Raw genomic sequence first — 25,386 nt, 5'->3', positions numbered from 1 at the left:
GAGCAACTTTTGTTGGCACATTAGCATTGTTGAGTGTGCTCTATTGTCTGTTCACAATACTACCTAGGCATAAGTTGTCTCCCTGTTTGGTGCCTTTTATAGTGGTGGTTATTTTGTTTGTTTGTTTGTGCGTGTGAGTGTTTGATGTATTTTCTACTTATATGAAGTGTAAATAGTTTAAAAAGGCTGATTATTGAGAAGTTGAGGGATGGGCGTTTTTAGCTTATGCTTTCCTGTTATCAATTTTCAGCTGGCAAAAAACACTGAACAAGTTTTGTGTTGTCCTCGTTGGTGTGAAACCCTTTGTGTCCACCAGAATAAAGTCCAGGTAAGGTTGCAAGCTTCTAGTTGCTCGTTCACAAAGACATTTCCAGAGGTATCCTCAGACTATCTCAGAAGGCTTAAATCCCAGAAGTCTTAGAGAGGTATGGTGTACAGCACAACTAGGGCAGTTGTTCATAAGGAATTTCATAGACTTGTGGAGGGAGAGTAGAATTGGGTCTTGATTGGATTAGGGGGTGGCATGAACACCTCTTGTTGTTTTCTATGCACTTTCTAGTGTGTGTTTTAGTTTTAGCATGTGTCGTTTAGCATCGCGAGTCTATGGCTGTCGTTTTCTCCATAATCCAAGCTATGGTATGTGCTCCAAATAAATAGTTGCAAAGAAAATTGTACATAGTAGAAAAAGGGGTGTACGCTTTTAATTTAGAGGATTCTTTTAATTATTATTATTATTGTATTGTAGAAAAATAACCCTACTGGGATTCATCTGAAACCATGGTTCAAACTGTGATAGATTTTACCACCGGGGTGGTGATGGGGTGAAAAGGTGCCTTCCTTCCACACAGTTGAGCAAGGCTCGACTGCTGAGGGACGTGATTAGCAGCTTATTTTTCAGATGATGAAACTGACTATGGTGCACTCCGATTGTGGCTTTGTTTCTTGTGTTGAAGGATGGTGCATTCCTATCTTGCCCCGGTGATGGGTCCTTTCATTTGGGTTGGGTTAAATATAGTTGGCAACTGGTTACTTTAACGTCAGGATTCACAGATGCTATGATGTCTTCACGAAGCGTCTTTTTTTTTTTAATAATAATAATAAAAAAAAACTGTGATAGATTTTCATTGCAGGTTAAGTTCCACAGAAAGCAGAAAGGGTACTATCTGGAAAAAATTCCAAACGAAGGATGAATTGTAAAGCTGCTTAATTTTCCTTGAAATCTATCAAAGGTCAATTCCACTTGAAAAATATTTGGAAATAGGGGTAAAATTGCTTTCATTCTGTTGTGAAACATAGTTGAATTGAAATTTCCCATTTCAAATGTTCCAATGAGACCTTATTTTACCAGTTTTGAACAATTGGAGTTTTTTACTGTCACGCCCCAAACTTGCCCCTAAAAGTTTGGGCATGACCTGGACAGAAGATAACACGTAGCCTGGATCCATAGAGGGGCCTGCCCGGAAGCTATAAAACATAATTAATAAAAACTAAAAAGTATGACATCCATTGAGCCACTGAATCATGCCAGGATCAAAACATTTTACAGGGCAAGTACATCAAAAGCTAAAATACATTTAAGAGTTAGTTATTTACAGACATAGACAGAACTAACCCCGAGATGGGGTACAACAGAGTCATTAGGTACATATCACTTAAGCCAATAACAAAAGTGTGAGTCAACATCTAACAACTTCCACAAAAGTAGGGTCCCGACTCCAGGTTTGACTGTGCCTAGGCTGACAAAAGTATGACGATGCCGAGCTAGGATCGACCTCCTGGTTGATTACCTACAGAAACAGACATAACATAGGGTGAGCCAAGCTCAGTGAATAATAGTACTAGTATGCTTGTAAACATATTTAATGCTGAACGCATGTAATTAGTCTGTCTCTGTACGGCTTATTGGGACAACATAATCGGTTTATAATTGTCATAATGTGGCCCCTAGCCTAAGAACTCCACACATTCGGAAAGAGTCCTTGGATTCACAATTCACAATTTATCACATAAACCTTTGGTTCTGTTTAAGTCACAAGCTCATCATAGTGCTATTCATATTTCACACATCGGCCCTTGGCCTCATAATTTCATTGTTCACAAACGGCCCTTGGCCTCATAATTTCACATTGGGGCTCTTAGCCACATTAGCTCACAAATGGTCGTAAGCCACATTGATTCACAATGGCACTAAGCCACATTGGTTCACAAATGGCTCTAAGCCACATTGATTCACAATGGCACTAAGCCACATTGGTTCACAAATTTATACTTGCCTTGTTACATTCCATTAGTCACAAGTTTTCATATAAGGTGTGTATCCCTTCACAACCACAATTTCGTATCAAATCACTTATGGCAAACATATCATTTCATACCAATCATTTCATGCCAACACAAGTTTAATAGTGGAATTCGTAACGTCAAGATATAACATCAATGTAGTACGATAATACTTTCTACAAGGTCACAATCATCATAAATAATACATGCTGAATAGGGATACATTGAAGTACTATTACTCACTGTGTTGTGGCGGTGCGCTTCCTTTTGAGGTGTTCCCTACACACATGTACACATGAAAATCACATTAGTTTCTTTTTCCTTGTTAACCAATCATTCGATTCACTTACTTTGATTACATTAACGAACATTCAAACAACATAAATTGCAGGTTTTGACAACATTAGAGAACCCAACATGCAAAACGGAGCATCCCGATTTTTCTGGCTTGAGCCGAACGTGCGGGCTAGGATCTCCCGCACGTGCGGCACACCTCCCGCACGTGCGGCATTGAGGCCCCGCACGTGCTTTTTTTGCAGTGTTGAAAGCCAAATTTTTGCCATTTTCCCGCACGTGCGGCAGTGACTCCCGCACGTGCGGCTGAGGTTCCCGCACGTGCGGCGATTCTGCACTAAAAGTCCGAAATTTTTGCATCATTTCTTCCCCTAGTAGACATGTTTAGGGCCTCAAAATCTAGCTTTAAATTACCAATATATAAGTTCAAAGCATGTAAATACATGTGAACCAAGGTCAAATTACATCTTTCATTTGAGTAAAAACAAATCCAATCATAAATCCACAACTTAAATCTACTCCAATTCACAAGACTCCTACTTGTTCTCACATCTCAATTCATAACATAAAAGTATATCACATCCTTGAATTCAAACAAGTCAATTGAAGACATAGAGTGAGGTCTCTCTTAGGGACTACAAATTGAATCAAACATGCAGGGTAAGGTCATTTTATCCATTTACTTCTCAAACTTACAACATCACAATTCCAACTCTTAGGAATAAGATCATAGAAACATCTTCACATAATTTATGACAAGAAGGGTTATAGGTGGACATTAGACAAACATTCACATACCTTAAGCCCAATCTTCACCTTCTTGAGGACTTCTTTCTCTATCCCTTCACTTCTCAAGTCTAAAGTTATGTTATGAGTTCCTTGATTTGTCAAATGGCTAAGGTCACATATATATATATATATATATCCTTATGGAGAGAATGAGACGAAAATCAATCGTTTACACATCCGAAAATTGAAATTTCACAAAAGTGCTTAATATTACCTAAAAATTATGCTGGTTCTAAATATATGATCAATTTTGGCTTATTGAGCCGGTAAGGCCTTCAATTCCTACTTTATCGTTCTAGTAATAACAGATACAGTTCTTTCTTAATAGATACAATTCATTTCATAAGGCATCACAACATAGTTACTTGACCTTATTCCCTTGGACAATTTCAGTTTAGACATTTAATAGCACAGAATAAAGGACGGACGTATATCACAAGCATATATGAGGGTCGGGTTGTTATATTTACAGTAAATATCATTTTCTTTATAAATTTTTTATAATAACCTTTAGACGATGGGTTAAAGACTATTACTCATCTTCCTCACTTCTTTGTTAAAGCTCCGTTTGTTTTAAAGAAAATATATATTTTTTATTTTCTATTTTTGGTTAGCCAAAATTTTTTTTTTTCTTTTTTGTCAACAAAAAATGAATTGCCTTTGAGTCAAGCCCATTAAATATGGCATGAGCCCTAAGTTTTTGACCATAGGCCTCAAAAAATTAAAAAAACAAAAAAAACAACAACTACTTTACAACTAGTGTATGTGGTAGCATTTAGAAGTCAACTTATTTAATTTGTTTAACTAAAAAAAGTCTTAGTGATATTTGATTGCAATTTTATATTATAATTTATTTGACTTATTTGGCTTATTTGCCCCTTGGATTTTTTTTTAGTTAAAGATTCACATTCTAAAATATTTTATTCATAAGGACAACCTCTTGTAAAATGACCCCCCAAAAGAGTACTCTATTCATAAATTCAATTTTGGATTTTCTTTAGTTAAGCATTCACATTCTAAAATACTTTATCTATAAGGACAACCTCTTGTAAAATGACCCAACTACCTAAGTATATATATTATTTCTCAAACCCTAAGAGCATCTCCAATAACAAGTTGTTGAAGCTATTATTACCTAATTATGGCAATAGTTCATAGAAATTCACCTTCAATGGTAAGTTTTGGCAGCTACTATCTTTAGCAAATGCCAAAGCTTGTGTCAAATATGGCACAAGCTTTGCCAAGTCACCAAAACCAACCGTTTCCTTCCTCCATTCCTTCCTTTCTCATCATCCTTCCCAGCAAACAGTTCCAAACACAGAAGCGAAATTCACCCAAAAACCACCAAACAATAAAAACATAAGCAAAATTTTAGAAGCAAACATAGAAGCAAAATTTCAGTAATTTAGCAATTTCAAGCCCAAAAAAAATAAATAAATAAATTTCAGCAAGATTTCAGAATCAAAAAACATACCTAACAGAGAAGGTTGATCTTTTTAATGTTCTTTGGATGGTCTTCATTAGGGTTTCGGGTTTGGATTATCACTGACAGAGAGGGATCGTTGAAGAAGAGGTTTAGGCTAGAGGGAGAGATAGATCGAAGAGGGAGAGAGAGGATCATTTTGGTTAGGGTTAGGGTTTCAATCGTTGGAGATCGACAGTTTAGAATGGAGTGAGAGCGAGATCGAAGAGGAAGAAGGTAAGAGATGGAGAGTTTATGGTGGAGAAGAGGGTTTTGAGAAGCGAGAAGGATCCGAAGGGTTTGAGGGTTGGAGATCGGCCTATTCCTTTCTTTCTTATCATCCTTCCTAGCAAACAGTTCCAAACACAGAAGCAAAATTCACCCCAAAACCACCAAACAATAAAAACATAAGCAAAATTTCAACAGCAAACACAAAAACAAAATTTTAGCAATTTTAGCAATTTCAAGCCAAAAAAAAAAAAGGAATGAAATTTCAGCAAGATTTCAGAATAAAAAAACATACCTGATAGAGAAGGTTGATTTTTTTTGTGTTCTTTGGATGGTCTTCATTAGGGTTTTGGGTTTGGATCATCACTGACAGAGAGGGATCGTTGAATAAGAGGTTTAGAATAGAGGGAGAGATAGATCGAAGAGGGAGAGAGAGGATCATTTTGGTTAGGGTTAGGGTTTTAATCGTTGGAGATCGACGGTTTGAAACGGAGTGACAGAGAGATCGAAGAGAAAAAAGGTGAGAGATGGAGAGTTGTGGTGGAGAAGAGGGTTTAAGAAAAGAGAATGATTCGAAGGGTTTGAGGTTGGAGATCGGCCCATCCCTTTCTTTCTCATCATCCTTCCTAGCAAACAGTTCCAAACACAGAAGCAAAATTCACCCCAAAACCACCAAACAATAAAAACATAAGCAAAATTTCAAAAGCAAACACAAAAACAAAATTTCAGCAATTTTAGCAATTTCAAGCCCAAAAAAAAGAAAAAAAAAGAATGAAATAGCAAGATTTCAGAAAAAAAAAAACATACCTGATAGAGAAGGTTGATCTTTTTTGTGTTCTTTGGATGGTCTTCATTAGGGTTTTGGGTTTGGATTATCACTGACAGAGAGGGATTGTTGGAGAAGAGGTTTAGACTATAGGGAGAGATAGATCGAAGAGGGTGAGAGAGGATCATTTTGGTTAGGGTTAGGGTTTCAATCGTTGGAGATCGGCGGTTTAGAACGGAGTGAGAGAGAGATCAAAGAGAAAGAATGTGAGAGATAAGAGGTTGTGGTGGAGAAGAGGGTTGGAGAAGAGAGAAGGATTCAAAGGGTTTGAGGGTTAGAGATTAGCCCATTCCTTTCTTTCTCATCATCCTTCCCAGCAAACAGTTCCAAACACAGAAGCAAAATTCACCCAAAAACCACCAAACAATAAAAACATAGCAATTTTAGCAATTTTAAGCCAAATAAATAAATAAATAAATTTAAGCAATATTTCAGAATCAAAAAACATACCTGACAGAGAAGGTTGATCTTCTTTGTGTTCTTTGGATGGTCTTCATTAGGGTTTCGGGTTTGGATCATCACTGATAGAGAAGGATCGTTGGAGAAGAGGTTTAGAATAGAGGGAGAAAGAGGATCATTTTGGTTAGGGTTAGGATTTCAATCGTTGGGGATTGGCGGTTTAGAATAGAGGAAGAGAGAGATTGAAGAGGAAGAATGTGAGAGATGGAGGGTTGTGGTGGAGAAGAGGGTTGAAGAAGAGAGAAGGATCCGAAGGGTTTGAGAGTTGGAGATCGACGACGGGTGTGGTGGTGGTTCTATTGGTTGTGGTGGTGATGGTTTTTGTGGTTATGGTGGTGGTTGCAGTGATGAAGAAGGTGAGAGACAGAAGGAAAAGAGGGTTGGAGAAGAGAGAAGGACATTTAGGGTTTGAGGGTTGGAGATCGTCAGTGGGTGTATTGGTGGTTCCTGTGGTTATAGTGATGAAGAAGATGAGACATAGAGGAAGAGAGTGAGTGAGGAAGAATGGAGATGGTGAGGGCGAGGGAGACAGATGAAAATTGGTTCTGGAGAGGCATTGGAGAGATAAGATAGATAGAGTGTTGGGTAGAGAGAGAGAGAGAGCAGAGTTGGGAGATGAACAAGAATGAAGAGAGACTGAGTGATAAGAGAGACAAAGAGAGGCAACAACGTGAATCGTTAGATTATTTAATCCAACAGTGCTCTTTTATCATTGGAATATACAAATTGAGCAACGACTCTTTTTTTTCCTTCCAATTCAGAAAAGTTTGAAACAACTGATTTTTGACGGTTATAAATTAAATGGATAAAAAAAGGGCCATAGTTTTACTCCCTATAAAAATAAATAACCAATCTCAATTTAAATACACAACTTTTAATCTACATAATTTTTTTGTTTGTTTGTTTTTTAACACAATCAGTATGGAAGGTTCATCAAAAACAAAGAGAGGAAAATCATTCACTACTCAAGAAGATGTGGCAATTTGTAGAGCTTGGTGTCACATTACTGAAGACCCAGTTGTTGGGAATTCACAAGCTCATGCAAGAACACAAGTGTCTATCTTATCTCGATGGGGTGTAATCATGAAATGTTGCAACAAATTTCGTGAGTGTTTGGCGCAAGTCGAAAATCTACACCCAAGTGGGATGTCTCAAGTTAATATAATAAGATTTAATCTTTATTTATTATGTTAGTTTTTTTTTGTTTTTTTTTTTAATTTTGTCTCATATAAAAATTAACTAATTAATTAATTTAATATTTTATTGATATAGATGCTTTAAGCAAAACTTTTATACAATCAAGATGAAAACAAACATTTTACTTTTGAACATTGTTGGTCAATCTTGCAAAACAATATCAGGTGGCAAGATGTAACTCTTATGAATACAATAAAGTCAAGGATACATACACCGTTTCCCCCTAATTCAGCTTCCAAATCCCCTATGGATAACTGCATTTCTCTTGAAGACGACAACAATCCAAGTGTTGGTAACAATCCAACTGTTGGTAATAATTCAATCGGTGAGGGTAATGTCTCTGCAAGGAGTAAAAGGCCTATGGGTAGGAAATCTACAAAAGAATTGCTTCGGAAGAGTGAAATTGTTCAAACTGAAGTCCACAAATTTAACAATTTGTTGGAGACATTTAACCAACATCTTACCGAGAAGGAAATGAAAAAAAACTGAAAGAGAAGAAAAAAAAAAAGATTTCAGCATTGCACGAGATGAAAGAATTTGAGATAAAAAAGGAAGAACATTTTCACGAGATGAGAGAACTTAAGATAAAAAGAAAGAACGTTTGATAATGACTACAGACATTTCTTATTTTGACCCTCAGACGAAAGTGTATTACATAATGAGCAAAAATGAGATTTTGGCTAAGTGGTCCGCACATATCAGCAACCCAAATTACTATTTTCCCATGCCTCCTGATGAATAATTACGGGAGAATATATTTTTTAATTTTGCAATTACTGGTATTTGTCATTTATTTTTCAATGTAATTTGAGTATTTTTTATGTTTCAATGCAATTTTATTTTTGCAATGTAATGTTAATTATTTTTTAGTATAATTTTAATTTTTCAATGTTACTATGAAAAAATACATATATTATTGAAATGAAGGCAATAAAGTTACAAATGAAGACAATTTTATTAAAATAAAAAGACATTAAATGACAGTAAGTGCCATTAAAAAAAATAAAATAAAAACTTAATATTAAAATAAAAACTTAATCTAACTCTCTAGATCAAGACCACAAGTGTTCAATTAGATCATTACGAATTGTATTATGGGTTTCAGTAGATTTAATCCTCTGGCAATTCAACATAAATTTAGCATACTCTTGATTTGGATCGTGTGACGCTTGACATGGGGTATTAGTGGTAACAGTTTGCAGTAGTGCTACATTGCATTCATTTTCTAGAATATTACGCTCATCTTCAATGATCATATTATGCAAAATAATGCACGTTTTCACGATGTAGTATAGATCTTCATCACTCTAACCTCTCACCGGAACTCTAACAATATTAAAATGTGCTTGGAGTGCTCCAAATGCCCTTTTGACATCCTTTCGACATGTCTCGTACGTCCTTGCAAATAGTTGTCTTTTTAAACCTTGAGGTTGAGATATTGTTTTCACAATTGTTGCCCAACAAGGATAGATACCATTGCCAAGATAATATCCTATGGTGTATGCGTGATTATTGATGGTATAGTTAGCAACATAGGCATGTCCTCTAGTTAATTTAGAAAATAAAAGTAACCTGTCAAGAACAGTAATATCATTCAGAGAGTCAGACATGCCAAATAAAACATGCTAAATCCACAAGTCGTATGAAGTGAATGTCTCGAGTATAACTGTTAGTTTGTGGTAGTGTCTAGTGCAAGCACCAGCTTGGGTTGTTGGACATTTATCCCAACGCCAATGCATACAATCCAAACTCCCTAACATTCCAAGAAACTTGCGTTACTCTCCTACTTGCAATAATTTGGCAGCATCTGACTCATTTGGGGATCTTAAGTAAATGCATTCATAGATAGCAACAATCGTTCTGATAAAGAACTTCAATGCGACAATCACAGAAGTTTTTCCAATTCTAATGTACATGTCTACATCATCAGTAGGTACGCCATATTGTAGGATCCGAAGTACAACAGTCATCTTCTGTACACCGGATAATCCAGGAGCACCAGTGACATCATGGGTTTGGATGAAGTACTCATTGACTTGTTGAATATCATATAAGATACTAAGAAATAATGACTGCCTCATTCGAAAATGTTTTTTGAAGTATTCTACAGGGTAGACATGATTATCTATAAAGTAATCTTTATAAATTTGTTCGTCACCTTTGACCTTCTCACGATTAATGTATCGACGACCACTTGCGGAACTAACATGTCTACTTGGTTGGTTTAGGGTTAATGCTTGTATTCTTTGTTGTTGTGTTGTTAACAGTTGCATCATCATTATATCATCATCAGATGATGAAGATTTATCAAAATCTCATTTGAAGAAGGCTTTAGTGAAATTGTTCATCGTGGGTGGGTAGGTGGGTGAATATGAAAATTATAGAAAATCTTGTAGGTGGGCACAGAGAGTTTAGAAGATATGAAAATTGTTGGTTGGTGAATATGAAAATTATAAAAAACCTTATGTTATAATTTATAGAGAAAATTGTGGGTAGGTGAATGATGGGTAGTTGTTGGTGGGTGGTTATTGGTAAGTGAATGGTGGATGAATAATGGATGATTGTTGGGTAGGTGGTTATTGGTGAATGAATTCTTGGGTGGTTGTTGGTGCATGAATGCTGGGTGAATAATGGATGGTTGTTGGTGGATAGTTAGTGATTGTTTATTTTTTAATGTAGTTAATAATTTTTTTTTTTAGTGGTATGTTTTTTGGTGAGATGAATTATATTTAACTTTTTTCTTTAAATTTTTAATTTTTTTTTATTTTTTATATTTGTCTAGTCAGGTATAATGTAAATATATAATTTTTTTACAAACAGATGAAAAAATATCACAATAGACAAAAAAAAAAAAAAAAAAAAAAATTCACTAAAAAAACCTATGTCCAAACAACACCTACAAATTTAAAAGGAAAGTTAATTGAGATTTGTTAAAATAGCATGTGACCATTAAAACACCATTATTATAATTTGACAACTTACTATTATTCATTACTAAATTATAATAATAATCACCATGCTTGGTTTGAGTTTTCAGAAAACTCTTTTCAGAAAATTCTACTTTCTTATTTTCCATATTTTTTTTGTTTTTACTGAATTTTTATAATATTTTAAATAATTTTTTTACTTTTTAGACACACCTAACATAAATACACTTAAAAAGTAAAAAATTTGTAAAAAAAAACTTTTAAAAATTCACTAAATACCAAAAATACAAAAAAAATATAAGAATTTAGTATATTTTTTATATTTTTATGTATTTATTAATTTTTTAAAATATTTTTTCACAAATTTTTTATTTTTTAGATACATGTAACTAAGGCGCATCTAAAAAAGTAAAAAAAATATTTAAAATTTAAAAGATATTTACTAAAAACAAAAAAAATACAAAAATTAAACAATTCAATTTTCAAAAAATTTAATTAAAAAATTCAAACTAAACGCACTGAATAATGTTATTTTAACAAACGCCATCGGAGATGCTCTGCCCAAACCAAAACATTTCTCTCTGTGCTCTCCTTCATTGTCTCTCTCTCTGCTCTCCTCCTCTTCTCTCTCTCTCAGCTCTTCTTCGCCGCTGTCTAGTGGTCACTGTAGCATGCCAAGTTAAAGTAGATCTCTCCGTCGATCTCTCTCACTTCCGTCGATCTCCTCCTCTTCTCTCTAGTGGTCACCACCGCCATACGACACTGTAGTCATCTGGTGTTCTACGTCGAGCTCTCTCTCTCTCTCTCTCTCTCTCTCTACTTCCGCTAATCTCCTCTTCATCTTTCTCTCTTTGGTGGTCACCGCAGCCGTCTGGTGCTCTCTATTGAGCTCTCTCTTCACTTCTGCCGATCTCCTCCTCCTCTTCCTCCTCTCTTTGGTGGTCACCGCTGCCTTACGGAACCTCAGTTAATACCGATTGGCAACGATCAACAGAAACTGCTGCAAAGGGACGAGCGGTTTCGAAAATCAGATAGAGAGCTCAAAAAGGCAATTATGAGGTAGAGAACGCTAGAAACTCTATCAGTTCATTTATTTCTGCCGATCTCTTTTTTCGCCACCGCCATTTCGACACGATGGTGCATAGCTCTGACGATACACGCAGATATGTATGTATGCATATATATCCCTCCTTCTCTTCTTTCTCTCCCCTGCCACAGGGGCCTTAGATTTCAGATATGAGGTCAGATCTAGTGTTTTATTGGTGTTATATATGTGTGAGTGTGAGTGTGAGTGTGCGCTCACACGCGCTTGTATGCTTGTATAAATCCAAATTTGGTCTTGATCTTGGTTAGAAAATGGTTTCACAATGGTGATCTGATCGAACTCCTGGAAATCGCCTCAGATCTGCTTGAACTTAGCCTCAAATCTATTCAAAATTTCTGTGTGTATATATAGTGGTGAAACAGATTTTTTTCGGATATTTTTTATTTCCTGTCTGTTGTTGCTATGTATGTAGTAGTGAAACATATATATTTTTTGGATTTTTTTCTTCTTGTTTGTTGTTTTTGTTTTTGTTTTTGTTTTTGCTTTTGTTGTTGATGATGATGATGATGATGAAATAGATTGTAACAAGATATTAAAAAAATTAATAGATAAGACATATCTATTTTGAACAGATAATAGGATTTTGATATATACAAATAGGTGCTTGATATTGCAACAGATAAGGGTTGGTTTGGCTCTTTATTTCAATAGATAGAATTTGATTTGGCTTGGTATTTCAACAGATAAAAAAAATAAAAAAAATAAGTAGATAATAAAATTTTGACAGATAAGGGAAAAAATTAAACAGATAGATATAAATTTGAACATGTAGAAAAAAATTAAACAGATAAAAAAAAAGTCAACAAAATAATTAAGGGCAAAATTAAAAACAAAGGGTATGTTTTGTTTGTGTTTGAGAGATGTGTTTTAGAGATAAAAAGTACGAAAAGTTATTTGGTTTGGTTTTTTTCAAAAGATGTTTTGGAAAATTATTTTGAGAGAGAGTTTTGAAAAAAGTGATTGATTTGATGTGTGTGAGAGAGAGATTTGTTTGGAAAACTTGTTTGGTTTACAAGTTTTGAGAAATTTTTTTGGGAAAATTTGTTTGATTTGATTACTTTTAAAAACTTATTTGTAGAGAAAATTTCCCAAAAATTTTTCAGAAATACAAACCAAACGAACCCAAAATATCTTTCAAAACAAACAAAAAGGTTTCTCACCAAATTAATTCATAAAGTGTGAATCTCTCACCATCAAAAAATACCTTTAGTTTGGACTTTTTAACAATTTTCTTTAAAAAAAAAATGAAGATTTTCTTAAGTTATAATTTATAATTTTTTTAAACTTGTTTGAAACCCTTAAATATGGATGAAATAGTCTCATATTTTTTTGCATTTAATTTTTTAGGGCATGGTGGATATTTTACACAACAAAAAAGTTACGGTACGTGACAATTTATTAGCTAAACATTTTTTTTTACAAATTATGAAAAGTTGTTCCAAGCAAATTTACAACTTATTTATAAAATTTTTATGCTAATAATAAAAAATATTATAATCATATAACTTTTTAATTCTTTTATTTACACATCATTAAGTCTACAAAGTGGGTCTATAAAGTGAACTTATATACAATTTTTGAAATTATTGATTATTCTACCCATCATTAAGTCTACAAAGTGGGTCTATAAAATGAACTTGTATACAATTTTTCAAATTATTGATTATTCTACCAACTACATATATAAAAATAATAAGGGGGAGTTACAGGCCGGTCCTTTGGGCTGGACTTAATTTTCAGGAAGTCTTGACCCAAAATTTTACCCCTTATTCAGTTGAGTGTTTTTAACCTAAACCCAAACACATTCCTATCTGTATTTTTCTCTCTTCTCTCTTTCTCTCACTCTCCTATTTCTATCACTGGCATACCATCTCCTCATTCTCCATCACCATATATGTCGCTCGGCTCAACCTCACACACTTCAACCACCACCGTTCTTCTCCTTCGTTGCCATCACCTTTGCTTCCCCTCTTATCATTTGTTTGATAGCTTTAACATCGCAATCCTCCATCATCGATCTATCATCTTCGACATCGTCGTTGCCACCATCTTCCTCCATCACTGATCTACCATCTTCGACATTGTTGTTGCCACCATCATTGGTTTGGGATGCAAAGTATCTAATCAGTGCATTGAAAGGTGTTGTTGATCTTCTACAGACGTGTAACTAATTTGATAAATTTGTTACTTAATTCAGTGATAAATTTGTTACTTAATTTATGAATGATAAATTTGTTAATTAATTCAGTGATAAATTTGTTATGATGCCCTTCTTTCTCTTAAATCAAGTTTGCTATTTGTAAATTTTTTAACAAATTCAACAGTGATAAATTTATCACTACAACTCTGCCTGAGATTTGTTGCAGGATAAATTTATCACTGAATTAGACTTTTGATTCTTTGTCTTGATTTGTGACAGCGTAAAATGATAAGAATTATTCTCTGGTAATGGCCTCTCATCTCTCTCCTTCATTCTCTTCATTTTTTTTTTCCCTCTTTTTCTTCTATCACCATCAAATCTGAGGAAGAGGATGTGTTAGTGACGTGTTGGAGATGAAAAATGGCCAAAAAAAATATTGTCGGAGGTAGGGGTGTAAATTTGGCCGGCCCAGGCCCGAGCCGACCCATGTCGCGCCTTGCTAGCTCCTACCAAAATTTGGGCCGGCCCGACCCACAGGCCAGAAAATTAGGCCCAGGCCTAGAGAGTATTCAGGCCTCGGGCATGGGCTTAGGCTCATGCTTGAACAAATTTTTTGTTTTTTGTTTTATATTTTTTCTATCAAAATTTAATTATTTTTCACTAAAAAAAAACATTGAGCCTCGAGCAGACCAGGCGTTGAGTGGGCCTTAAGCAGGCCCATGGCGGAACGGGTTTCAAAATGATGGCTCAAGCCCAGGCCTAAGATCTCGGGCTAGGCTTGGGCCCAGACCCAAATGAGCCTAAACGGATTGGGCCCACCCTAGGCCGTGGGCGGGCTTCGGGTAGCCCACAATCTGCGGACTATTTTTACCCTCCTAATTGGAGGTTTACAATTTGGAGTTAGAAAACAAATAGGAAAAAAAGAAGAAAAAAAAAAAAAAAAAAACAAAAGGGCAAAAGTATAACAATAGGGACAAAGTTGGGATAAAAAAAATATAACAGGATTTGCTTGTGCAAGAGATAGAAACTTAGAATCTAATGGGTAATAGATTTAGTGCTATTTTGGGAAGTTGGCTTTTAGCAACTTTTTTTGGTTTCTAGCAAAAGCCAAAAGTTGGCTTTTTTGCATTTTTTTTTCATTTGGGAAGTTGATTTTTAGCTACAAGTAAAATTACAATTCTACCCCTCATGAGTCAAAATGTACTACATGATTGAAGTTGTAAATATTTTAAATTAATGGAGATAGTTTGGTCATTTTATTGTGATTTGACATCATAAACAAATATTAATAAAAAAAGTCAAAAACAACTTTTTACTAACTTTCCAAATATTTGTTTAAAAAAGTCAAAAGCTTGGTTAAAAACAAAAAAAATTACTTTTCACCATCTTCTCAAAATAGACTTTAATTATTGGGACAAGCTGGTAAAAAGACAAAATAATAATAAATCCGGGTTGCACTCGGGTTAAATTGACCCAAATTGCAATCCGAATGTTGGTTTTGGGTGGTCGGGTTTGAAGTCCGGACCATATGGACCTCGGTTTGATCCGAGCCTGCACAATGCGCACCTGAAACCCCAATTCCTAGCCGAGCCATAGCATGTGCGCAGTACGCACACCTGCCATGGCAGCCATCAGCTTCGCTTCGCATTCGGTTCTAAGAAGAACCCTTCATTCATTTGTCACTCCTCGTCCACTTGTCATCACCAGCAACAAACTCTCTCACTACACTACCCTTCTCTCTCTTCCTCTCAGTTCTTCAGGTTCTTGTGTTTTTATCAATTTAATATCTTTCCATTCAAGAATTGTGATTTTTTAATGGTTAATTTGTGTGTTATTGAAGACCCATGGGCTGATTTGTAGAAAAATATGTGATTTTTTGGTATGTGGGAGTGTCATTTTTTTTTCTCCATCAAATTGAGAAATTATCATATCCTTTATCAAATTTGAATTTGTTAAAAATTTGAAAGGATGAAGCATTGGGGATGATATATATATATTTTCATCAGATTTAATGAAAAGGGAAATTTGGGATAAGAGGGGAATTTTTAAATAGATTTTGATGAAAGGATTGGAGTAGTTCATCATATCAAATCAAGGTTTTTTCTCAAATTTGGAATCAAATTAGATGAAAAAATTGGTGAAGGGTTGGAGGTTAGTTAGAATCTATACCTGATGTGCATTACAAAAATTTTATATGTTAGGTCACTTTTAGCCTATAGGACACAAACGTGAAATTTCACCTGATCTTGCCCCCATTTGCTACCAATCAAGTACTGTGTTTAAATATGTGCATTGTTGAATACCCATGTGCTGAATTGTAGAAAATTATGTGATTTAATTTATATGTTAGGTCACTTTTAGCCTATGGGACGCAAATGTGAAATTTCACCTGTTCTTGCTCCCATCTGCTACCAGTCAAGTACTGTGTTTAAATATGTGCATTGTTGAATACCCATGTGCTGAATTGTAGAAAATTATGTGATGTTATGGTGTGTGGAACTGAGTTATGTACTGATAATTATGTTAGAATTTGTAGCTGATAAGCATTACAAAATTTTTTACATATTGGGTCATTTTTAGCCCCATTTTTGGCTGTAGACATTGTGAATTGATCCCTACGGGGCAACAAAATGAGAAATTTCTCACCTGTTCTCACCCCCAGTTGGAACTACACTATCAGAAATGACAATTGGTGATGCCCTGACTTGTGTCACTGATATGTTTCGTCACTGTAACAATGGCTACCACCAAACAGAAATTATGATTGCAGAAATCCTATACGCCATAGAGTCTTTGATTTGCACCTTTTTGATACTTCTTGTGACACAGCTGCAGGTACGTGTCGCTTGCCACAAGCTATCAAAGGCGATGTTGACAGCTTGCTTGGAGGAGTGAGAGACAAGGGTGCCATTGAAGCTGTGAAGCATATCGTCGAATTGGTATTTGCTTTACTTAGTTTCAATAATTTCTGTACATATTGCCTTGCGAAGACAACTAATAATTTCTGTATATATTGCCTTGCAAAGACAACTACACTGAGCACTGTAGGAGGAGGAAAAAGTTGAATAATTTCTGGCTGTTTGATATGCATGAACGATAGGTCTGATTTATTGATCTACCTCTGCCTCTTAGGCAAGACGGGCATCATCTAGGAGAGAAGTCCTTCATACTGATTTTCTCACACCACCCATCCTGAATGAATCTATTATAGTATTGGGAAAGTTAGCTGACATCAAAGCAGTGGCTCAGGGAGGATACCCACAGGTTAAATTGAATCAAGAATTTCTGTTGGATTTTCTTTCAGTAAATATTTTCCACACTTATACGTTAAATATCTTTCAAGTCTTCCAGGCTGAGCGTTGTCGGCTTTCAGTTGGGCATCCACAAGCATTTACAACCGATCCAGATATTGTTGCGGCATTAAGGCAAGTCATTGAATGTGCATCATTCTTTGAGTGTAGTAGCAATACATATTTATTTATTATTATTATTATTATTTGAAATAAAAAACCTTGTTTGTTAAATGGTAACTCTTGCCAGTATCACAGGAAACTTTGGGTTTCACCCTTGTTCTCATGGTGACTTCCTTGGCACAATTCTTGGTACAGGGATTGCTAGGGAGAAGTTGGGGGATATTATCTTGCAGGTATCATCTCCAATTAATTCGAGATATGCATTCATCATCATCATCGTCATCATCAGAACAAAATAACACTTGTAAAGATTTTTTATTTCATTTAAACTGGTCACTGATACCTGTAATGGACAATGGATCCCTAGTACGATAATCCTTGCTAGAAACTAGGTTGGTAGAGGATGTTTTAATTATAATTTTCCTCAGTTTTTGAGATTCCTTTTTTATTACCTTGCATCTTTTGATTTTTATAATCAAGAAATTATTATCATCCTTAATGTACTCCTATGAATTATGTTTAGGTTGATGTTTAATGATTGTCAGTTTGGTTTAATATACATCTGCTATGCCCAGGGAGAAAGGGGAGCTCAGGTTCTTATTGTTCCAGAACTTGTTGACTTCATCACAGCAGCATTGGACAAGGTAGTGATGCTTTCTTATATATAGCATTCCTGTTCTTTGCCAATTTTTTCAATTTTTTTTTGGTTGTAGTCTTGTAGAAGATTGAGCTAGGAAAGGAGACATGTCTTAGTTTACATGGTGCAACTTCGTTATGATAAGAATAGAATGTGCCTCAAATACAAATTGAAGAAGAAGCCATTATATATTTTCCCTTTGCAGGTTGGTAATGTTCCGGTCACTTGTAAAAAGATACCATTGGTTGCTGTTGAATATGAGCCACCAAGGTAGCAAGTCTTTGCGTTGTCGATCGTTTGTTGGCACTTTTCATCTGGCATCAGTCATACGCTACATGTAATGCTTACACTTTGCAGAACTAAGAGTTTCAAAACCGTGGAAGCGTCACTGAGGGTTGATGCTATAGCCAGTGCAGGATTCAGAATTTCACGAACAAAGCTAGTTGATTTAATCAGGTACACCCTTTTATTTTAGATTAGATTGCTCCATGATTTTTTGTTGATATATTCATTTTCTTATCCTCTTCATGGTTGAAATTATTTATTCCAAGGAATATTCATTATTATCATAGTACGAGGGTTGTAGGAATAACACAGTTGTTACATGGGCAATAATTTGATCCTGCCCCTCGAGGTGTGTGTACATATATGTGGATATATCTATAATGATTTGTGTACTATTAACTATGAGTTAAGGTATATGTTGCTTACCCTCATTTGTTGTAGAACCTAAGTAACCAAATTTCTTCTTCCTAGTAACGGGGATGTGCGGGTTAATTGGACCACTGTCACAAAAAGTAATACCACAATCAAGACCGGAGATATCATCTCAGTTAGCGGAAAAGGAAGACTGAAGGTGAGATTTAGAATCTGTGAAACATTTCTATCCCGTTAATGCATTGGGCAACACATCATCACAACTCTATTTTATTTTGGTTCAGATAGGAGAAATAAATTCAACAAAGAAGGGAAAGTTTGCAGTAGAGCTAATCCAATATTTATAGAAGGCTTGGCACAGGGCAACACAAAAAGATCATTTTATTTTAGTTTTGGAAGGTTAGTCTTCAGATATCATATATTAGATGCTATTGTGCTTTAAATTGCTTTTGCTTTTGTTTTTAATGTGCTAAATGGCTTAAATCAGTTCACATATTGGTTAAAGCAGAGATACTGTCAAGTTCATTGTTCGTGTAAATTGCCATATGTTTAAATTCCACGTTATCGACTCTGTTTGTGTTTGTGTGTGTGTGACTAGAGTCGGCAATGCATTGGTTGGGATCTTCTTGGTGATTGACTTGCATCAAATCAAAACATATTTGGAGACTATAATAGTTAAACTAGCAGTTGACCTATGCTATGCACGGGATAAAATATTACATTGTTAGTAAAATAAGATATATAAAATATTACACATTTTTATTTTTTGTTGCCATTTTTTCTCTCATAAATATATATATATATATATATTTTGAAACTTTAGGAGTTCAATGCACAAATAGTTTAATGCCACACCATTTTTTGATTTTGTAAATGTTACAAAATTAGTTATTTTTGTCCCTGCCCACCCAAACTTATTTTGTTTGGCAAATTGAGGAGAGAATAGCGGGATTATGTGGTTAGAGATAAGATAATTAAAGAATAAGTTTGATGCACAAATAGAGAAAATTAAAGAAAAAGTTTAACCCACCAATAGAGGAGTTGTATAAAGTGATAAAAATACAAGTCTAATGCATCAATAGTTTAATGCCATTTTTTTTTAATCAAAAACAAAACTCATAAAATTAGTTTAAAGGTTTGGAGGCGACCCATTACGTTTGGAAGTTGGAGAGAATAGTCGGATTTGGTGGTTATTAGAGATGAGGAAATGAAATATATGGTAGGACTTGTATTGAATTAGGAGATGAAGCACCAATAGTGTAATGCAATGTATTTTTTTATTTTATTTTAAAAATCACTTTTGAATAATATATAGGGGAAATAACAAAATAGTGGGAAGTGGGGCAAGTAATTATTATAATTCAGTGGGAAACTTTTTAAAAATGTAATAGAAGTGGGATGAGGGGAAAAAATTCAATGGATGGAATCTTTAGTCCTGTAGACAGAAGTACCCCTCCTCTTCCCTTTGTAACTCTCAACTGCCTCTGCCACCCCTCACCGGACATTACTGTAAAACCCCTCCCCGCCACTCCAACAAGCGGAGAATGTATGAGTAGTAGTAGTAGATGTATTCCGATGAATATATACATATATATGTGTGTGTTTTTGGGTAAATGAGGTATGCTACTTCTTAATGAACCGCTATTTTCTTGGTTCTATACATTGACCATGCTGAATTCAACATATTGCTCTTATCTTTCTGTCTTCTAAGTAAATGTAACACTCGCGTAAATCTTTGAATCACTCCAAATGTTCCCACTTATCACATTTTTTCTATTTTCACTAAACAAATTAACAGATCTACAATTCATGAGTTGGTTGTTGAGAGAGTACTGCCGTTTAGAAAGTTAGATATTTGCGATCAATGAACAAGGCCAGTATTGCCAACTAACAGTTTAGTGAGTGATTCGGTACTTTGGAAGAAAAACAATTGTGTTCTGGAAACCGATTGATGCAGCCACCATGGCATTGAGTCTTGATCTTCGTGGTGAAAAATGTGTTAGGTTTAGCACTTATTAAAAACAGTGTCTTTACTTTTAAATAGTGCTCTGCTCTGATTTACACAAATTACAAAGCATGTTCAGATATACATATTGGATTTGTAAAGGTCTAATTCTTCAAGGTAGCGTTGTGATATAGGTTTGCCATGTCTCTGTTTAGGATAGAAAAAGTTCAATTTTTTGGCATTTCTTCTATGTGGTTGTGTTTGTTAGGTTTTGTTAGTGGACTGAGAAATGGAGGCAAATCAGGATTGGAAAATAGAATTGAGAGAAGGTATTGTGGAGTGTTCATAGCTCTGCATTTTTGTTTTGTTTTGTTTTGTTTTGTTTTTTTTTCATGTCTGTTTAAGTTAGTTACCTAATGAATAAACATTCAATTATTAGTATGATAAATTGCCACACGACATAAAACCACTCCGCTGATAAAATAAAATTAAAAAAACATAAAACAACTCCATTAACATTATTGCATCAAAAATATTTGGTGGCCCGAATTTGTGTGGCTTGAATGTGTCAAAACTACGTCGCTTTGGGTGTTTCGAGCCATTCGAGTCATAAATTTTCGGGTCATCTATCATTGTTGTTATCGCATAGTTTGAATTTCAAAAATGGCCTTGTTTGGTCTAGTTTTCAAAATCAATTTTGAAAGATAATTTAGATAATTTTTTGGAAAGTTGACAAAATCTGAATATTTATCTGATTGTACATTTTGAAAATTGTTTTTAAAAAAATTAAAGGTCCAAAACTTATTTGTTTTTAGCGAAATTTTTAAATATTTTAATTAATGTTTTTAAGTTTTTAGATCAACCCAATCTAAATAAAAAATTTATGAAGAAATCTTTTAAAAAATTACTAAATAGTAATAAATATGAAAAAAAATGCACTAATATTTCATATATTTTCATATGTGTCTTGTATTTATTGAATTTTGTAAAGATTTTTTCACATTTCTTTTTTACTTTGTAAGTAAATCTAGATTAGATGTATTTTAAAAATTGGCCAATATATGAAAAAAAATTTACTATAAATATAAAAAAAAAAGGATTAAAAACTCAAAAATTATTTTTGAAAACTTCAAAACCTAACAAAGTTTTTTAAAATTATTTACTCATTCCACGATGGTTCTCCAAATTTAAATTTAACACATTTTTTTTCACTATTTTGAAAAATATTTTTTATTAATTTGAAATATAAATTCATTTTATTTTAAATTTTTATATGAAGTTGCAAATAAGTTCTTTACAAAGTTTTATCCAAAAAAACATTGATTAACTTCACAAAATAAATGTACCACATACTTCAGCATAGATATCGCTTCAATTAATGTATTTTGAGAATGAGTAATGTTTGAGGGCCCGAAATTCGTGGGTCGAATTTGGCTCAAAACCCAAAACGACGTCGTTTTGGGTTTTGATTTTTTTTTTTTTTCTTTTCTTCCGCCATTTTCTTCTTCTTCGTCTTCTTCGCAGAGACAGAGAGGGAGAGGGAGAGAAAGAGAAGAGAGAAAGAGAGAGAGAGGGAAGACAGGTCGCCGGTCGCCGATCGCGTCGCCGCGCCTCCGTCGCCGATCGCCGCCTCTGCTCGTCGCCGTGCCTCCGCCTCCGTCGCCGATCGCCGCCTCTGCTCGTCGCCGCGCCTCCGCCTCTGTAGCCGATCGCCACCTCTTCTTCCTCCGTCTTCTTCCTCCATTTTTTAGGCCCCCTCCAGTCCTTCCTCCCCCTCCTCCTCCTCCCCCTTCCCCCTCCCCCTCCCCTCCCCTCCCCTCCCCTCCTTCTCTTCTTCGTCTGCTGAAGAAAAAAAAAAAAAATTCGGGGCATTCGGGGGTCCCGTTTTCGGGCCCCCAATCACTACTGTTTGAGAATAGAGATAAATTTGATTGAAAATAGCTTTTGGGAATAGAGATAAATTTAGAATAAATGGGTGGACAAAAATAATTTTTTTGTTCCGTGAAATTGTCACTCTTCGGGCTGGTAGTACCACTGGACCTGAACCTTGACGTTGTTCCAGTGATCGGCCTCGATCTTCGTGCCGCGTATGGAGGCTTATGGGAGTCCGATGGCTGTATCAACACACGATCTCTAGCTGCCAAAAACATCCATGAACACAATATTAGAAAAAAAATTCAAAAAACTTCAAAAAAAAAAAAAAAGATTTGAGAGAGAGAGAAGGGGTACATTTGACGATTTTGTTGGTGCCTTTGATGGAGTAAGAATCCAAGGTTCTGTTTGGTATAGCTTTTAAAGTTTAATTCTATCCCTTAGTTTGAGCGTATTGTTTGGTTGCAACTTTAAAAAATTAATTCCACACCCATTTTTCAAAACACTTTTCAAAACATTCACTTTTTAATATTATGTTACATTACTCAATTCAAACTCTTTTTAAAACTCATAACCAAACAAATTTTTTACACTTAAATCATAATTTCAAAACTCATAAACTCAAAATACAACTCTATTATCAAATCATAATTTTAAAGCTCTACCAAACGCAGCCCAAGTCTTTCTTGTTAAAGTCTTTCTTGTTAGGTTTGGTCTTTGCCATGAATATGTAGAGAGATAAAGAGTTCTGGAATTTGGTAGAGAGAAGGTGTTATATCTGGAGAGATAAAGAGTTTTGAAATTTGGGAGAGAGAAGGGGTTGTATTGGAGCTTAGTCTGGAGGGAAGAATGGGAAAGACAAGAGCATGGTAATGAGATTGGAAGAGTGGGGTTTTTGGAATGGAGGAGTAGAAACCCTAGTTGCTGGGAAGAGTGATAAATTTGAAATAGTTTTGGAAAAATTCTAAACAAATAATTCAATTTTGGGCTCTCAAAATTTGATTTGAAAACTCCAAGCAAAAAGGGATAATCTACCGTCATCATATCAATCGCAACTCATGAGGATCAAGTGAAAAATTTTCCTTTCAAGGTGTTAAAGCAAGACATCCAGTTTCACTCATGCCCTCGGCGAGGCCAACAACTACGCGGATGCCCTTGCCAAGATAGGAACAGAACAAGAAGGAGATTAAGAAGTGTTTGAGGAGCCACTAATATAGTTGGAACCCTTTTTGTAAGGGGTTAGCCCTCTGTTTTATCTTGTAGCTCCTTTGTATTTCTTTCCGAAACATCTAAAAAAAATGTTATTTTTTGGATAAGTCAGGGTGATAATGACATTTAAATTTTAATTTCCCCCAATATTTCAATTTTTCAATAATCACAATAATCTTGATATAAAATCAATCAATATAACTCAGGCTATCAATTGAAACAAACTGAATGAGCAAGTCTCTTCCTTACATATGTGAAGTCTGGGAACAAATGGGAAATTAGGAACAAATCGGAACTCACATTCAAGACGTGTAGTGTTAGAAGTCACAAATTGAGAGTGATTGGCAATATTTATGTGACAAATTTACCCATGTACAATGTATCTCAGTAGCTTAGTTGAAACTGGGCTAATCTACGGCCTGCTATGACCCTGCTAACCATAGCGAGGTCCACCGTGTGAAGCCATCATACCTTGGCTTCAAACACTATGACCGAACTAACTCCACTCCGACCGTGGTAACTGTTATTCCACTTGGACCGCCCTGCTACTACAGTCCACTTGCCAAGCCCTTTTCTACCGTAGCCCATCGAACGACCCATTACTCAGCTCGACCCAATTTACTTATAAATTACCCTCTCAATTGCCCCTTAATTCCATCTGCATAGCATGATTAGGATTAACTGTTATCAACCGAGCTAAAAACTTTAGTTTTTCAACCGAGATAAAATGCTGCCGGGCTACCGATTGGTTCGGTCGAAAAACGTCTCTTCAGTCACGTTGTCATCTGAATCGCTTATTCTTCCAAAAACACGTGTCGAGCCCTCACTGGCTGAATACAACTGTCATAGTCGTCTTCGTACTTCGCGTAATTTGAACAGTCCCGCATTTTTTCCTTCCCTTTTCACAAAACAAACCCTAAAGCTTCGAATCCATCGTTTCACTATTCACCTTCTCTCTCTCTTGCTTGAGCCTCGATTTCTGCAACCACTATTTTTTGCAAAGCTCGTGTTCGTTGTTGCCACTGTTTCCATCTCCAGCTCCTTCATCTTCATACTTGTAAGTAACTTAATCCTCTTTCCTCTTTGTTGATTTCATATTTATTTTGTACAACATAGTATGCGTATTTGTATGTTTTGGCAAAAACACATATTCCTATTTTTGCTTTAGCCTTGTGTTTCCTAGAAAAAAAACCTTGTGACATGACCACCGTATACATGAACAATCCGAACAATTTTCCCTTTGATCTAAAATTTCACTCCAACCGAACTAGGATACTATTTGTATTTAGGCGTAAGCTTAGCCAAACTTAATCAACCGAACTAAAACCTGTGGTTACAATAGATCTAAGTACCTTTTGCCACACTTTAGCCGAGCTAGCGATCTGCCTTAGGTTTGCATAATACCGCGCTAGAAAGCCCTATCTACCGACCGAGCCACAACTTGGGGCTAAACCAGCTCCCTTAGTCAAAACCGAACTAAGAATGCTGCCCCAAATGCTCAACTGGGCTCAAGACCCTTGTTCAAACCGGGCTAAGAATAGACAGTATCCCACGTAGCCGAGCTAGGACTTCATTTATCTTGCCTTTGTTTCTTTTAGCACGGTCTAACGATCTATGCTTAATACTTTTCTTTTTCACTTGCAGACTTTGACTAGGTTGCCCAGGCACTCCTCTGACCGTCCGACTGAGATAACCGACCTCATCTCAGCACCGAGCTAGCACTTGAGGCTAATTTATACATAATTTATTTCCACATGGGTAAATATAGGTTTTTAGTAAACTCACCAGGTGCCATGGCCGAGTTCCGAAGGGACTACCATATCTCTGATGATGTCCATCTCATTTTAGCCGAACTAGATACCACACCTTGGGGAAACCCTGGCTTTGTTCCCTTTACCCTTCTTTCTATTGTAGAAACCAGACTTAGATTCCCTGTACAGCCTCTT

The 25,386-nt window shown here is 35.4% G+C and overlaps 2 protein-coding genes and 1 long non-coding RNA gene across 6 annotated transcripts; 1 reads left to right on the top strand and 2 right to left on the bottom strand.

Moving 5' to 3' along the window:
- Window positions 1-1,477: 1,477 nt before the first annotated feature.
- Window positions 1,478-7,046, bottom strand: LOC114299665 (uncharacterized). Of its 2 annotated transcripts, XR_014336442.1 has the most exons (7): window positions 6,330-7,046; window positions 5,861-6,188; window positions 5,349-5,679; window positions 4,838-5,171; window positions 4,530-4,657; window positions 2,524-2,559; window positions 1,478-1,787 (listed from the first exon to the last, which is right to left on the bottom strand). It is a non-coding gene; the product is annotated as an uncharacterized LOC114299665 (long non-coding RNA). The 2 variants fall into 2 exon arrangements; XR_014336441.1 differs by lacking the exon at window positions 4,530-4,657.
- A 2,264-nt stretch (window positions 7,047-9,310) lies between these two features.
- On the bottom strand, window positions 9,311-13,626 carry LOC114308028 (uncharacterized). The gene is made up of 2 exons (XM_082881383.1): window positions 13,500-13,626; window positions 9,311-9,639 (listed from the first exon to the last, which is right to left on the bottom strand). The coding sequence occupies exons 1-2, from the start codon at window positions 13,624-13,626 to the stop codon at window positions 9,311-9,313; spliced, it is 456 nt and encodes a 151-aa protein (XP_082737509.1).
- A 1,574-nt stretch (window positions 13,627-15,200) lies between these two features.
- LOC114299673 (RNA-binding S4 domain-containing protein) lies at window positions 15,201-18,995 on the top strand. Of its 3 annotated transcripts, XM_082879889.1 has the most exons (11): window positions 15,205-15,467; window positions 16,306-16,399; window positions 16,537-16,646; window positions 16,840-16,971; window positions 17,059-17,132; window positions 17,248-17,353; window positions 17,696-17,764; window positions 17,963-18,027; window positions 18,115-18,213; window positions 18,514-18,613; window positions 18,699-18,995. In XM_082879889.1, exons 2-11 carry the CDS (start codon window positions 16,390-16,392, stop codon window positions 18,759-18,761), a joined length of 828 nt encoding a protein of 275 aa, XP_082736015.1. In that variant the 5' UTR covers window positions 15,205-15,467; window positions 16,306-16,389; the 3' UTR covers window positions 18,762-18,995. The 3 variants fall into 3 exon arrangements, with proteins under 3 accessions (XP_028100277.2, XP_082736014.1, XP_082736015.1); XM_028244476.2 differs by lacking the exon at window positions 16,306-16,399 and having other exon boundaries at window positions 15,201-15,467; XM_082879888.1 differs by lacking the exon at window positions 16,306-16,399 and having other exon boundaries at window positions 15,203-15,467; window positions 16,543-16,646.
- The last annotated feature ends 6,391 nt before the right edge of the window (window positions 18,996-25,386 follow it).

Source organism: Camellia sinensis, chromosome 7, assembly GCF_055761805.1.
Source record: "Camellia sinensis isolate YWXY chromosome 7, ASM5576180v1, whole genome shotgun sequence".
NCBI lineage: Eukaryota > Viridiplantae > Streptophyta > Magnoliopsida > Ericales > Theaceae > Camellia > Camellia sinensis.
This window is presented reverse-complemented; position numbering and strand designations above follow the sequence as displayed.

Bases quoted from the DNA above. Each gene is read 5' to 3' on its own strand.
- LOC114308028 (XM_082881383.1), bottom strand. From the start codon at position 13,626: ATGGAGGAAGATGGTGGCAACGACGATGTCGAAGATGATAGATCGATG. The intron at 9,640-13,499 runs GTGGTGGTTGAA...TCTACCCTGTAG, and splicing joins GGCAACGAAGGAGAAGAACG to AATACTTCAAAAAACATTTT.
- LOC114299673 (XM_028244476.2), top strand. From the start codon at position 15,305: ATGTGCGCAGTACGCACACCTGCCATGGCAGCCATCAGCTTCGCTTCG. The intron at 17,133-17,247 runs GCAAGTCATTGA...AACTCTTGCCAG, and splicing joins GATATTGTTGCGGCATTAAG to TATCACAGGAAACTTTGGGT. The intron at 18,614-18,698 runs GTGAGATTTAGA...ATTTTGGTTCAG, and splicing joins GCGGAAAAGGAAGACTGAAG to ATAGGAGAAATAAATTCAAC.